Source organism: Schistocerca americana, chromosome 1 (assembly GCF_021461395.2).
Source record: "Schistocerca americana isolate TAMUIC-IGC-003095 chromosome 1, iqSchAmer2.1, whole genome shotgun sequence".
Lineage (NCBI taxonomy): Eukaryota > Metazoa > Arthropoda > Insecta > Orthoptera > Acrididae > Schistocerca > Schistocerca americana.
In genome coordinates, this window is record NC_060119.1 from 489,489,300 (window position 1) to 489,505,216 (window position 15,917).

The 15,917-nt window shown below is 37.4% G+C and overlaps 1 protein-coding gene across 2 annotated transcripts in view; it reads right to left on the bottom strand.

Annotated features, from left to right (window-relative positions):
* Positions 1 to 15,917, bottom strand: part of LOC124624145 (DNA ligase 1) — a 128,632-nt gene that overhangs the window by 1,369 nt on the left and 111,346 nt on the right. For both annotated transcript variants that reach the window (XM_047149089.1, XM_047149088.1), the window contains exons 12-16: positions 12,484 to 12,685; positions 3,655 to 3,861; positions 1,344 to 1,560; positions 978 to 1,213; positions 682 to 879 (exon numbers count right to left, since the gene is read on the bottom strand). In XM_047149089.1, coding sequence (XP_047005045.1) covers positions 682 to 879; positions 978 to 1,213; positions 1,344 to 1,560; positions 3,655 to 3,861; positions 12,484 to 12,685 — 1,060 coding nt within the window. The remainder of the gene's footprint in view (positions 1 to 681; positions 880 to 977; positions 1,214 to 1,343; positions 1,561 to 3,654; positions 3,862 to 12,483; positions 12,686 to 15,917) is intronic.

The window sequence follows — 15,917 nt, forward strand, 5'->3', positions numbered from 1 at the left end:
CACAATGCAAACAAATGTTACACCAAGCACATTATGTCCTAGTATCCCCGTGTGCCTTAAAAGTGTTGGTAATGAAGAAAACATTGCTGAGTGGGATACAAGCTTGCAACATGAAATTTCAACAATGCAGGGCAGGAGTAAGCAGAATGGATATAGTAAGGAGTGAGACAGTGACAAAATAGTGAAAGAGAAGCTCATGTAAGGAAAGATAGGAAAGAGAAGATTAAAGTAACAAGGGCATGCTAAAAGGATGGGAGTTGACACAATACCAAGACAGTCTCATGAAATGACAATAGGAGGCAAGGGAACTAGAAGAAGACAGAGACAGGTGGAACATAAATAGTGAAGAAGTATGCGAATAAAAGATAAGAATGACACATGGTGGAGAGGGAAATGAGATGGGAGGAGAGGAGAAGCTGGAGAGGCTTGTTTCAAGCAGACACAGCTATGGGTTACAAACTGCAGACAGTGATGACTCAAAGCATTTAGTTAACCATAAAACATATCATGTTCCTAACTTTCATCGAATTAAATATTTACTCTTCCAACCAAAAGTATACTCCACTTATTTTAAGAGCGCACTATCTTTCTTACAATCCATGAGCATTATTTAGTATAATCCACATTTTACATTTTGTCCACCTAAACGTAAAATTTTGATTTAACCATCATATTACTTACAATGCCTAAAGCAGCTCTATGTGCTGGGGAAAGGGAAAGATCAGCACATTTAATTTCCCACACCTGAGATGCATCAAACCAATGGTCAGGTTCATGGCTACTGTCATATCTGTAATATGGGCGTGGCTTATCTATTACATGTTGTTTGAAGAATTCTGTATGCTTCTGTAGATCTTCTTCACTGAAACCAGTTCCAATCTGTAAAGAAGAAATGAAAATCATCCATATCAAGCATACATTGACAACAAATATACGTGGCTAAAATGAAGAAATTGCTATTTATATATGAAACATACCTTACAAATACTCTGGTATTCTTCATTTTCTTTGTCATAACACGCCAGCAAAAAACCACCGTAAGTCCCAGTTCTCTTACCCCGCCCAAGGTAACCACCTATGACAACTACATCCAAAGTGTCTCCCACACCTTCAAGATAATCCTTCTTCAATTTTAGCCAGTTCCTTGATCGCTTTGCAATTTCATATGTGGCCTCTTCATCTAATGTTTTTACCATAAGTCCTTCACAATTTCCTGGAAAATGAGATGGACACACATTTTTACACAGGGAAAGCTACTAAGCTGCTGTCTCTCCAGCTGCTTGTATTTTTGCAACTATGCATATAGTAACAACTACCAGAACTAGGTAAGCAAATTAAAATACCCTTCACAGATTCTTCCAAAAACACTTCCACCTCTTCCATTTTTGTGGTATCCAGATTTGTGGCAAAGAGGAACTCACCCTCAACCTCCTTCATATTGTCTTTCAAAAGCTTACGTCTTTCTGAAAGAGGTTTCCGTACAAGGGCTTCTCCATTTAAGTACAGTAGATCAAACATAAACAAACACACTTGTACTTTGATTTCAGATTCTGTTGCATCCTGGTTTGGGGGAAAAATTAATAAATAAATAAATAAACCTTCCAAGCCCTACTTCCTTGATAATTAATAATTTAACCTAAAAGAAACACACAATGTAATAATTGACATCAAGCATGAAATAGTTATAACTGTTCTACTGGGGAAGATGGTAGGCACAGTCAAATTTCAAAATAATCTCAGCCCTTACTATTTGCCACAACGGGGCCGAAATTAATGAACAGTTTTTGACAAGCACTGGAGAGTATATAATGACAAAACATTTGAATTGAAATAAGTAGAACTTTTTTTGTACTTCTAAGTATTTAAGTTTTAATAATGCTTCGTTATAGGCTCATTATTTGAACCTCACAAAACAGAATCGCGGACATGCAAAGTTTATGTTCTTGCACTAAACCAGGGGTTGTAAACCATTTTTACCCACTGCCCACTTTTGTATCTCTGTTAGCAGACGAATTTTCAAACCCAATGTCTCCACAGCAACTGTGGTTTATAAAGTTGGAAAGAAACTTTACTTTATAAGATTTATAAAGTGGAGATACAACAACTTAAAGTACATAACAATAATTATTTACCTAACACGTTATGTCATAATTTTATGAAAACTCAATGAAGATGGTTTTTAAATCCTTACTGACTGCTGCCCACTAGCATGCAATAGGGAGCAGGTTAACACCACTGCACTAAACCAGAGTAACTTAAGAGTTTTGCTGAGTGAAAGTCCTAACATTTTAGTCAGTGTTAATGTAGTATACAACAAGGCTGAGAGAGCCTCAATGGGAAAACAAATTAGTCATTATGCTTTAATGGTTTGATTGTATCACAACTTAAATGAAAGGCAATCCAAGGGACTGTAAACTTGTATTTTCATTTTCAGTATTTCAGATCTTCCTCAACATTTCCTTAGTTGCTGGTAGTGATGTGACTGAATATCTGGAACCATCACCCGCAAAGCACACTGAGCAGTAATTCAGGTAGTTCTCGCAAAGACAAAGGAACTATTTGCTAAGTATATCATTGTGATTGATAAGAATATGAACTAGGATAGATTACTACTCACCACATAGAGGAGTCATTGAGCAGTGGACAAGCACATTTGAAAGTAGATTTAAAAGCAGACCGTTAGACAAAATAAGGCCAAGGCAATAGTGGCCTTGGGTGCGAGTGTTGTGTGTGTATGTAAATATGAGTGTGGGGTTTACATCTGACAAATGACTTTGTCTGATAGCTTATTCAACACACTACTTTTAAATTGCCTGTCCATTGCTTTACATCTCTTCTCTATGTGTGGTGAATGGCAATATATTTGAATTCATATTGTTATTCTATCCCAGATTTTCCAATGTTGCATTTGGTAACAACTGCAAAACTCTTGTCTCTTAAGTAAAAGCAAGACAGGTGCACCAAAATAATCTTATTTGTTTTGTTTACTTAATGTATGATGCTTCAATAAAAAATGACGTTGACGGAACAACAATGGTTTATCATATCCTACAGTCCTCCTGGGTCTTATGGTCACAGTAACTGAGAGACAATCTCAGCTGAATTTACAAGGAAGTATGTAAGTTATTAGTTATGTACTAAGGTATGTCAGTCATTTAACTTTTCACCAGTGCTGAAGATGTACATGGAACAGTAAAGAAGAGAGAGAGAGAGAGAGAGAGAGAGAGAGAGAGAGAGAGAGAGACAGAGAGAGAGAGTTAAGTACTGAACTGCAATGCAATTAGTCAAAAGTCTACACAGAATATACAGGGTGCCACACAGAAGGTACTTTATTTTGAATATATCAATTTAATGTGAAGCTCATTACACCCTGAAACTGTCTTACATACCACAAACCGAGACACAACCCTAAAGAACTTGAATCACAGTGAATGCAGCTTACAGACATAACTGAACTGCTCTGATAAACGATTCAATGTGCACTAAATGTACTGAACTGAAATACATAGTCAAACTAAAGAATGAGTAATATAATGTCTTCATTATAAATATTCCATGTCATACTCTGATAAGATCAGATATCATAGTTGCCCATGGGCAAAAATTAAGAAGTATTTTATGCTATGTTGAACTGAACAGCCAAAATATACTCACTTTCCTCTTGCGAGTACTAAGAACCTGGAATGGTAAAATCTGCTTTTTTTCTCGATCCCAAGCAACAGCTTCACAGTCTAATATGCAAGATTTAACTCCTTCCGTTAGTATTTTTGGTAACCTGGACAGAACATCTGGATATTTCGTTGTGTTGTTTTCTTGATTGCGGCTGTATATACTGGGCTTTCCTTCTTCTGGTACATGGATCTGCGGAGAAAAAAATCCTATGCATTTTCCTATTTTTGGTGTTCTAGACTACATAGTTCATAAGCTGCCTCCAGCCTGGCTTAATGTCATAAGCAGTTTATATATATACTAGCTTAGTGCCTGCTGCTTCTCTCATGTACACTGTACGGCCTGCAGAGATTTTTTATATATATATTTTTAATCACATTTTTATGTTGTTAACAAATTGCAACACCATCTATGCATTTCACACTAATTAAGACCATGTAAGCATGGTCTTTTTCAAATGTACTTTTGGCCAAAAAGTGATTCTGGTATCTGAAGTCCAGAGTTTTTGTTAATCATACCTTTTGCATTCTTGTGGAGATATTTCCATAGCAACTTTCATCCCCTAAACAATATTTCTTTATATCTAACCGAGGAGTGAAACACCAATTTTCATAAATTTAGCTTTAATGAAATGAAATAGTTTCTTAAAAATTTTCATCACTTACCAACTGTCATAGATGTAGCCTTAAAAATCCTTTAGCAGTTCTTTAGTAATTCGTTATTTTCAAAAACACTTTCACCAACTATCCCCCCCCCCCCCCCCCCCTCGTGGCTTAATTTCCAAAATTCTGGAACCGGTATTTTTTTATTTTCTGACTGAGAAACCAAATACCAGTTTTCATAGTTCCGCATTCAATATTCCCTTAATAGCAACATACTTTCACGAGGCCTTTCATCCGCTATTTCACCCCCACAGGAATGGAATCTCCTACAACTCCTTCTTCAATGATGCCTATACTATAAGATTCACACCCTCTCCAAACTTTAAGGTTCTCGCCTTTGCAGTTTGGGCTGGGCGATGATGAGTCAGTCAGTCACAGTCAGTCAGGACAAAGTATTTTATATACAGAGATAAGGGGCAGTCAAATGAAAATAAAACTGATGGAAACAAGTAAGTATACTGTTTGTTATTTCAAAAGTAATCACCATAACTATTAACACATTTATTTCACTGCAAGACAAGATGGTTAATGACTTTAGGGAAAAATGTTTGCTGTTGCCTATGGGACCAAAGTTGTGCCCACGTGTACACCTCTTCATCCGAAGCAAATCGATGGCTACAAATTTCTTTCGTCAATACTCCAAAAATATGGATATCAAATGGGGTGAAATCGGGACTTTATGGATGTTGCATAGGGGTTTCCCAGCGAAACTTCTGCAATGCAGTCGAAACAATCTTAGAAACATGTAGTGCCACTGGGAAATTTCATTGGGAAGCCCTTAAACATCCTCCATACAGCCCCACTCAGTTCCCAGGCGATTTCCATATTTTTAGAGCTCTGGAGAAAGGCATTTGAAGCCACTGATTTGCTTCAGATGAAGAGGTGCACGCCTGGGTACCATCACAGTTCCATGAAGGCATTGACTGTCTCGTCTCTAAGTGGGAGAAATACGTTAATACTCAAGGCGATTGCTTTTGAAATAATGAACAGCTTACCTACTCTTTTTTTCCATTGTCTTATTTTCATTTGACTGCCCCTTATACCACACACTTAAGTCCATCATCACAGACTAGGTAACAGGATGAGATGAGTAAGTTTATGCACTACAGAAGAAATAATTATCTCCACTCTTCATTCAATTCTGGTAACACAAAAGACTATATACGAGGTGTGGCTAGAAAAAAACTGGACTAGTACTGGTGAAACAATAAAACGAATGCAATAAGGCTGAAAGTCGCGTGGCCTGTCACGTGACTCTCGCTCCGCCTACTGCTCGAGTTTCATCTGCCTCCTGCACTCAGTCTGCCCGTGGCGTCTGTTTTAAGTAGTTGACGTTTTGTCTGTGGGTCGGAAAATGTTGAGTGTACAGAAAGAACAGCGTGTTAACATCAAATTTTGTTTCAAACTAGCAAAATCTGCAAGTGAAACGTTTGTAATGTTACAACAAGTGTACGGCGATGATTGTTTATCGCGAACACAAGTGTTTGAGTGGTTTAAACGATTTAAAGATGGCCGCGAAGACACCAGTGATGACACTCGCACTGGCAGACCATTGTCAGCAAAAACTGATGCAAACATTGAAAAAATCGGTAAACTTGTTCGACAAGATCGCCGTTTAACAATCAGAGCAGTGTCTGAGTTAACAGGAGTTGACAAGGAAAGTGTTAGGCAGATTCTTCATGAAAGTTTCAACATGAACAAAGTGTGTTCAAAAATGGTTCCAAAGTGTCTCACAATTGAACAGAAGGAACGCCGAAGAATGATTTGTTCTGACATCCTGGAAAACATTGAAAGTGATCCCACCTTCTTACAAAATGTCATTACTTGCGACGAATCGTGGTTTTTTACTTACGATCCCGAAACTAAACGCCAATCGATGCATTGGAAAACTCCTGGTTCTCCACGACAAAAAAAAGCACGAATGTCAAAATCGAAATTCAAGGCAATGATGATTGTCTTTTTATTGACATCAAAGGGATTGTGCACATTGATTGGGTACCAGAGGGACAAACAGTGAATCAGCATTACTACATTAGCGTCCTGGCTACCCTATGTGAGCGAGTACGGAGAAAATGGAACGATTTGTGGAAAAAAAAGTCATGGATCCTTCACCAAGACAATGCCCCAGCTCACAGTGCGTTGTCAGTGAAGACGTTTTTGGCAAAACACAACATTCCCACCTTAGATCATCCACCCCACTCACCTGATTTGGCCCCCTGTGACTTTTTTCTTTTCCCTAAAGTCAAGTCAGCTTTGAAAGGAACTAGATTTGAGACTGTTGAAGCAGTAAAAGAAAAAGCGACGGAAGTAATGTATGGACTTACCGAAAATGATCTGCAGCATTGCTACGAACAGTGGAAAATTCGTATGGAGCGGTGTAGAGACCGAGGAGGAGAGTACATTGAAGGAGATAACATGAAATTGTAAATAATTGTAAATAAATGTTTTTTCCAGCATCAGTCCGGTTTTTTTCTAGCCGCACCTCGTAACATTCATACAAACAAATTGCTCATACACTGCAACAGGCAGTGCACACAAAAACAAAGAAAAGTTGTAGTTTTGCAGAAACTCTCCAGTAAAGGCCACGTTTCATAATAGCTCATGTGGTAGAAGTATGGTTGAAGCGAACAGAATCCAAGTTTCAAGGGGTTTCATACACTGCCATAGAACTTCCTGGCACTCACCAAGGGAGGAGGGGAGGGGGGGGGGGGGAATTTGGAAGTTTAGCAAATACAGTACGGTAGTTTATGAACACAGAACACCAACATTTATTTAATGCCTGGCATTAAACTTCGGATTCAGAAAAATATGGCATGATATTATGTATTCTTGCTTCGTGGAATACAACTACCAGATGTATATTTCATCAAGAAAAGCTAAGCTTTCGCATATAGTATTGGCCCTCAAAAAAGGTTTACTGTTTTTTCCGAGCGTGTGGTTAAACAGGATCCTAAGAGCACAGCTTAAGATGCAGCAGCAGAATATTTTTGACAAGCATGATTGTATATTTCACTGATGTGCACCGAACATTTTGTGGGTTACCTGGCTGAATACATGTTCCATCGTGCACTTCGACTTTCCCGTAGGAAAGACGATTAAGCGTGAAATTGCTCAAGAATTCACATTGAACTTTAAGTATAATTACACTTTTTGCCATTGTTAGTGTATAATTTGTAACCTATGAAGGTATGACAATAAATATGAAAAACTAACCTTGAAGACTGGTCTTTTTTAGTACCTGTTGCCTTTAAGGCAAATCAAACACAAATGTGCCAGCAAAACTTTAAATGACGGCAGAAATAGCTGGTTTTCTAGGAATGAATTTTTTCGAAGTGGTTGATTCTCGTGTTTTAAGTTTTGAAAGAGTCAAACGCTCAGTGACTTAAGAAAGTCATCACACGTTCTTACAAATAACATAATTCATCTCGCATAAAAGGAAATTTACTGTGAAAGTAACGCTTCTCAAACCACCATTCGTACTATTTTCCCATGACCTACTAGAAATGTAAACAGTTGGGACACCGTGCTCATCGAATGCAGTTTGTTGGTACTTTCTTTTCAAGCCTCTAACAAAATTTGTGTGAAATTCTATGGGACTTAACTGCTAAGGTCATCAGTCCCTAAGCTTACACACTACATAACCTAAATTATCCTAAGGACAAACACACACACCCATGCCCGAGGGAGGACTCGAACCTCCGGCGGGATCAGCTGCACAGTCCATGACTGCAGCGCCTTAGGCCGCTCGGCTTATCCCGTGCTGCAAGCCTCTAACACATTTTACTGTAGGTACATGGTTGTATGTGCACTGTGATTTGTTGTTCTTTGCAACTGAAGTTTTAATTTGTTGTTGTTCTCTCGGTTATGTTTTACTGCAGCAGTATTATTCTGATTGTACGGGCTAAAGTCATATTATTTGTCACAGTATCAGTTCTTACCAGCAATAATCATGGAAATTTAACATGAAACTATAGTGGCAAAAAATTCCCAGAATCCTAGAATAATCCCAGGTATTTCCCAGATGAAAAAATTCTTGGGGCGTATACACCCTTTAATAGATTTTGTTAAAGCCAGATACAAAGTAGCAGTTGTCCTGAAGTCAATTACATTCCTTGAAAGGAATAAAGTATTGAGATTCTACATTCTGCAGGCTATGCATTTGTTTGTTATTACCTGGAATTGTGTAACACAACAGACTATGTTAAACTGCTTCACAAAGGCTGGTCATGGTATGTCAGTTGCTGTTGAAGACAATATTCCTCCTAAAGAAGGATGGAAAAGGATCACAGATGTCCCTGATAATGTGACATTCCTGGATTTTACTGCTTATGACGACAACATTCTGACTTCCATGTCCAAGATGAATGTGTGAGAGATGTGTGAAATGCTAGTGAACGAACATTATGTAGTAGTAGGTGGTGGCGACTAAAATTAAGAAGGGGAGGAGGAGGAGGAGGAGACCACTGCACCGAGTTTCGCAGCTGCTGTGTGAGGTACTGATACTGCCAGGAACTACTTTTCTTCTTTTAATCTAGATGAATCAACTCTAACAAAACATCACCCAACTGGAGCAACAACTTCTGTCACTACAGTATGCTGGATGGACAAAACAAATAACTCTGCTGATTTTCTTTTCTTTCTTTCTTTTTTTAAATAAGTGTGTGTGTGTGTGTGTGTGTGTGTGTGTGTGTGTGCATTATAGATGAGTTTGTAATTAAATAGCTCTTGCATCACCTGTACATACTTGAATTATGATTCTTTGCCAGTCCTGTGTATCTATGCAAACCTCCAATTTAAGGAAAAATATTTATGTCTCCAGGGATTTGTACGTAAATAACAGTCTCAAGTCTTCCGATCTTGTGTGTCCTGTGAGCAGAACATTGTAGACCAAATCACACCTGTATTAACCAAACCAACTCTTTGTCTCAGTCAATGCTCTTCAAAACTTTTGTCCCTGTGGAAGTTACGCACGACTAACACTAGTCAATCGCCACAGTTTGCACCTACTTCGATCACAATGTAAACCAACACCTCTGTCATAGCAGCTTTCCTAATCTTCACAGAAATGTGATAACATTACATGATCATTACCAGAGACAACATACGAGGTCTGTTCAAAAAATTCCAGAACATGTACACAAAATTTTTCTATGCTTACCTTTTACTTATTGTGCATGGTCGCTTTTGAAATACTCTCCTCCACAACTGATAACCGGTCCCAACTCCTAGAATGTTCACAGGAGAGCTTCTGTGAAGTTTGGAAGGTAGGAGACGAGATACTGGCAGAAGCAAGGCTGTGAGGATGGGGTGTGAGGCGTGCTTAGGTAGCTCAGGTGGTACAGCACTTGCCCGCAAAAGGCAAAGGTCCCGAGTTCGAGTCTCGGTCTGGCACATTGTTTCAATCTGCCAGGAAGTTTTGGCCCCAAAGCCGTTTCCACTTCCGGAAGCAGTCTTTGTATGATTCTTGCTGGATCCCATAAAGTGCCTTCTGAGGTCTGAGAATTTTCTCTTATCTCGTCTACTGTTGCAAAGCTTTGCCCTTTCAATGGGTTTTCAACTTTGGAGAGGGAAGAAAAAAAAAAACACCTAGGGGCCACATATGGAGAGTATGGAGGATGAGGCAGCACAGTGATTTTGATTTTGTGCAATGATGAATGTTTGGGTGTGTTATCGTGAAGGAAGAGCCATGAATTGTCTAGCCACATTTTAGGTGGTTTCCTTCTCACATTTTCTTGCAGGCTTCGCAACACATCCCGATAGTACCACTGGTTACCAGTTTGTCCCTGTGGCACAAATCCATGATGAACTAATCCTTCAAAGCCAAAGAAAACTATCAGTATGGCTTTGACATTTGACCTGACCTGATGAGCTTTTATTTAGTCTTGGAGAATCTTTCCCACCCCATTGTGAAGATTGAACCTTTGTCTCGATATCAGAACCATAAACCCATGTCTCATTACCATTTACGGGTCTCTTACGGAACATCTTGTTCCTATTTGTGTGGTCCAAAAGCTCTTCACTGATTGCGAGGTGAATGTCTTTCTGCGCTTAACTCACTGTGGGACGAACTTGGTGGCAACATGATGCATTCCCAGATGCTGTGTGAGTATTTCATGATATGACCCAACCGAAATGTTACATTTTGCAATCTCTCGAACAGCCACTCTTAGACTGGCTAGTACAATTTCATCATCGATAGATGTCGCAGATTCTAAACGAGGGTGATTTGAAAACTGTTTGAACCATTTGTAACACACGTAAGGCTTGATCACTCATCACTGTATGCTTCCTGCATTCAGAGACCTGTAAAAGGTGTTCTTTTAGTTTCATGCAAAATTTAATGCAGACATGTTGCCACCTTGAATTCACAAACTGTGTGATATGACATTCTACTCAATACAGCACTGAACAAAAACTTACAGAAATACAACAATGAAACTCCTGGCAATTACAAATTAAACACAGGCATGTGCAAGGATACCAACCGCATTTCGCTCTAACACACCACTGGCGCAAAATTACAAATGTTCTGGAATTTTTTAATCAGACCCCACATATAATGTCTGCAGTGCCTGAAAATTTCATCCTATTAACCAGAGAGCTATTTTTTTTAACTGTAGGCAGTGCACTGGTTGTCATGCAGTTCATGTTGTACCCACCAAGAAAAACCATTTGACAATATTTTTTACCATCCTGCCCTTTAAACTCTTTTTTAAATAAGCCAAACCTAAATATTTTGTTGCTGCACTGTAAATTGCCTATGTTATGTCTAAGGTGAACAGGATGATTTTGTCTGATTATAACTACAGAGCGGAGCAAAGCCTGCTGTTCACAAACCACCTGCTTTACCTTAATTCAATCAAAACTTAGGATAGACAGCATAAAAAGATGTTACCTCTTATTCCAAAACAACAATTTATGACAACAGGCTAAGTACTAGCTTCAAGCACTAACCATAGTCCTCAGCAGTTATTGGCTGTCACTGAACATACGGAAAGACTTCAGAACCAGTAGTCCGAGGCAAGAGATACAGGGTCCTTATAGCAATCAATGAATGGAATTTTTGTGCAATGAATAAATAACTCAAGTCAGTCATCATCAAAACTTTGTCCACTCACTGTTTATGAGCAGATAATTTTACACCCTGTCAGTGACATATTCCACAACATATTGTGTGTGCACATGTACCTGTATCTGCAGTTATCCCTTCAGAAAATTCTACACCATTTTGAATTTTCTAAATAATAATAAAAATAAAGAAAAAATTGCAGGTAGACATCCTGAGGACAAATTCTATCAACAACAACAGTGAATAACAGAAAAATCAGACTAAGATAGGCTGGAAAGCAATACTACTTGATTAACTTTCCAGAATCCCCCTCCCCCCCCCCCTCTCCTTTTCCCCAAAGCTCCTCCTCCTCCTCTTTAAACTCCCTTGTAGGAGGTTCTCAATAGTTATTCATCCTGTATGATCAAATGCTGCATCTGAACTTTTCAAGCAGAAACACTTCTGTTATTGCAACCATTCTCCTGAACCAATGGAAACATTTGGCACTTGAGACAATGCCCAGGTATTCCACATTCGAGTGACCTAGTTGTGTCAATATGCTGTAGCTCTTCTCTTGGCAAAAACTTTTGACACTCTATTCTATAGTGCTCTCATTTACTTTGGAGCCTTGTAACTACACTGGTCTCTTACACTTTTTGGGAACTTAATCGGTGGATTCTTCTGGAGTGTTGAAACTTGTGCTTGTGATAAATTACTAGTTGTGTTATGGACTTTAACATTATGACCTTTACTGAATTATTATATGTTCATGGTTTCGAGTATTTAAGGCTGTTTCGGCCCATAACTGGCTCATTACTGTTTATGCTGTGTCATTAAATTAGTGTTGATGAAAAAATCACTTGGTATGATACTAAATACATAACTGTAACTGTTTGTGGCAAGAAAATGAAACAAAACTAACAAACAAAAGTGCTAAATTACAGTTGAATTTTATTTGCAACTTAAAACACTAAAAGAGGAAAATAAAAAGGCATGTTCCTGTCTACCAAATTTTAAGGAATATTTAGGGTAAAGTGAAAATGAATTACTTTTTACAATAGCTGATTAAATATTTTCTTTCTTTCTTACAAAAAATGTAAATACCTGTGCACGTTCTCCATCATATTTCCATTCACATGTAAATTTAAGGCCTTCAAAACGCTGCAGAACCTCTTGAACTCCTTTCGTTGGCTGAGCAAGCATGGGCTTCAGAGGCACCCCAGGAGTGATGTGGCAATGATCTGGCAGAGCCTTCACACCTTCTTTTAAGAGTACTGGTACGATTTTGTCATAGTTTGGACATTCACTGAAATTAAAAAGTTTATTTGAAACATAATTTTATAACAAAATGAAAACAAAACAAAAGAAAAGAAAAAGTAATCACACTCATAGCTTTCATGTTATGTAAAAACAAACTTTCCTCTTTGCAGATTACAGTTTGACTACTTAATAATATTTGCAACGCAAACTGAAAAATGAAAACAACTCCAGTTTCTTAACTGTATTACAGGTAGTTGGGCTCCCACCAATGCCACAACAGTAACATTTAACCTTTTCACACTTACTTACTTTATACACGGCATTTAAAAGACCTTATTTAATTAATCTTGTTGATATCATGAATAGGAACTGCAAACAGATCCTACAAAATGATTTGAACATTTAATTAGTGGTACCTTATCATTACTTCATGTTGTATAAGCATTGTCTTAAAGAATTATTTGAAACTCATCAAGGGAAAGAGACAACCCACACACATGAAAATTTTCAGATTTAACAGATGTTTTCTTTATTATTATTATTATTATTATTATTATTATTATTTATTTTATGGCCTTCATTGGACCACTGTAGTCAAAAATACAAAGTTCTAAACAAGTTGTTACACATGGATACAATTTGGTTCGACAATAACTTAATATATTTAGGTAATATAATTATTAGAGGCTATTCTTATATGAAAGGTGTTTTGCTCTTCTGTCTGCCCATTATTTCTTCATTCTTTCAGATATTTTCTTTCTTTCTTCATCTGAGACAACTCTTCCTGTACTCCTTTTATTGGTTTCCATTTGTAGTCTGGTTTGCGGGTCTTGCAGTATTCTGGTTTTCTCTGTCTTGTTGTTTAGGTCATCTACTGTAATTTGAAGTTCTTTTATATCTTCCTTAATTTCTGTGATCCATTTAATGTCGCTCTTGCTATTCCACAATTTTTGTATTATTTTTTTACTAATTCTGTTTTCTGGAGTTCTCATCAGATGTCCAAAGAATGAGATGCGTTTCTTCCTGATTGTGCTCATGACTGGTTCTATTTTCTTATACTGTTTCATTTGATGCTATTCTCCAATGTCCATTTATTTTATACTGTTTATTTATACATGTCCTAATTATTCTTCTTTCTATTTTTAGTATTCTGTCAATTTCTGCTGTATTAGTTGTTTTGAAGATAGTTTCAGCTGCATACATTATTTCTGGTTGTGTAACTGTTTTATAGTGTTCTAATTTTGCATCTATAGATAGGCTTTTTTTGTTGTATGTAGTTTTGGTAATGTAATTTGCATAGTTCAGTTTTTTTATTCTATTTTGCCATGATGGCTTCTCATTTAGGTTGTATGTTATTATTTCGCCTAAATATTTAAATTTATCAACAATTTTGATTTCCTGTTCTCCTAGTGTAATTTTGTTTGCAAGTGGTGGATCAGTTAGCATAATCTCCATTTTTTCAAATGATATTCTAAGGCCTACTTTCTCTGCTATTTCTTGTAGTGATTTCACTTGTTGCCTGGCTTCTTGAACGGTGTTGGCTAGGAGAGCAAGATCATCAGCGAATCCCAAGCAGTTTAAGCTAATATCATCTTTTGCACTTCCAATTCTTATCCTCTTTGAATTGTCCTTGTACCATTCTCTCGTTATGTATTCCAGTGCACAGTTGAAAAGTAATGGTGATAGGCAGTCACCTTGTCTTAAGCCTGTTTTTATGAGGAATGGTTCCGAAATTTCTCCTCTAAACTTCACTTTTGATTTGGTGTTGGTTAGAGTGAGTTGTATTATTTTAATTAGTTTTGGATGGAGTCCTAGATTTCTTAAAATTTTTAGTACTGGAGGTCTGTGGAGACAGTCATATGCCTTCTTAAAATCTACAAATGTTATTGCCAGAGGTTTGTTCCATTTCTTGTAGTATGCCATAATCAATTTTAAACTAATTATCTGCTCTGCACAGCTTCTCCATGGTCTGAAACCTCCCTGATATTCCCCTAACTCCTGTTCTAATTGCTCCTTGATTCTTTCATATAGGATCTTGGATAGAATTTTATATGTGCAATCTAAGAGAGAGATTTCTCTGTAGTTGTCTGGGTTGCTCTTATCTCCCTTTTTGTGTAGTGGGTGGATGATAGGTGTGGTCCAATGTTCGGGAAATTGTTCTGTTACCCAAATTTTTGTTAGAGCCATGTGTAAGGAGGTCTTGACTGTGTCACTTGCATATTTCCACATTTCAACAAAAACCCGATCTTTTCCACATGCCTTATAATTTTTTGTTCTTTAAGAATTTCTTCTACTTCTTGGAAAGTTGGAGGGTCTAGTTTGTTAGGTTTGGTTTTTATTGGGGTATTTATGTTGATTTGTAAGGGTTCTTTGGGTTCCTCGCAATTCAGAAGTTTGTAAAATGCTTTTGCCATGATTTCTGCATTTTCCTTGTTACTGTGTGTCATTCTTCCATCTTCATCTTTCAGTATTAGTGTAGGGGCCTCATATTGTTGTAGTTGTTTCCCAAAGATTTTGTAGTAGTTCCTGGAGTTGGTTTTATGATAATTACCTTCTATAGACTTTATAATATCTTTATGAAATCCTCTCTTGATTCTTCTAATATTTTGAGTGAATTTTTTTCTTTCATTTTTTAGGTTGATGGCATTTTCTTCAGTTTTATGTGTTTGAAACTTTAACCATGCTTGGTGTCTATCTTCATGGAATTTGTCACATTCTGATGTCCACCATGCATGTTTCCTTCGTGGGTTCAAGGGAGCTAGATTCTCTGCTTCTTTTTTAAGATTAGGCACTAGTTGTTCTAGATCATCTGTTAATTTGATGGTTTGTGTTATTCGTTGGTACTTATTATTTTTAATTAGCTGATGTGGGTCAAACCTCCTTTTTATTTTATTAGTTTTTCCGGTCCTCTTCTTTAACGGTGTGAATTTGATTTTGATTTTAACCATATAATGGTCTGAGTCTGTGTCTACTCCTCTCAGTACTTTAACATTGTGGATCTCCTTATGAAAATTTTTGTCCATACAGACATGGTCTAGCTGCCACTCGCCCTTCCTCCGGTCTGGATGTTTCCATGTTTTAAGTTTACTTGGCTTCCTCTTAAAGTATGTTGATTTAGATATAAGGTTGTGTTCTCCGCAGAGTTCTACAAGTCTCTGACCGTTTTTGTTTGTAAATTTATGTGGACTCCATTTTCCAATTATATCTTTATATTTCCTTTCTTTTCCCAAATGAGCATTGAAATCTCCCAATAAGATTTTTACATTCTTTTTATTTAC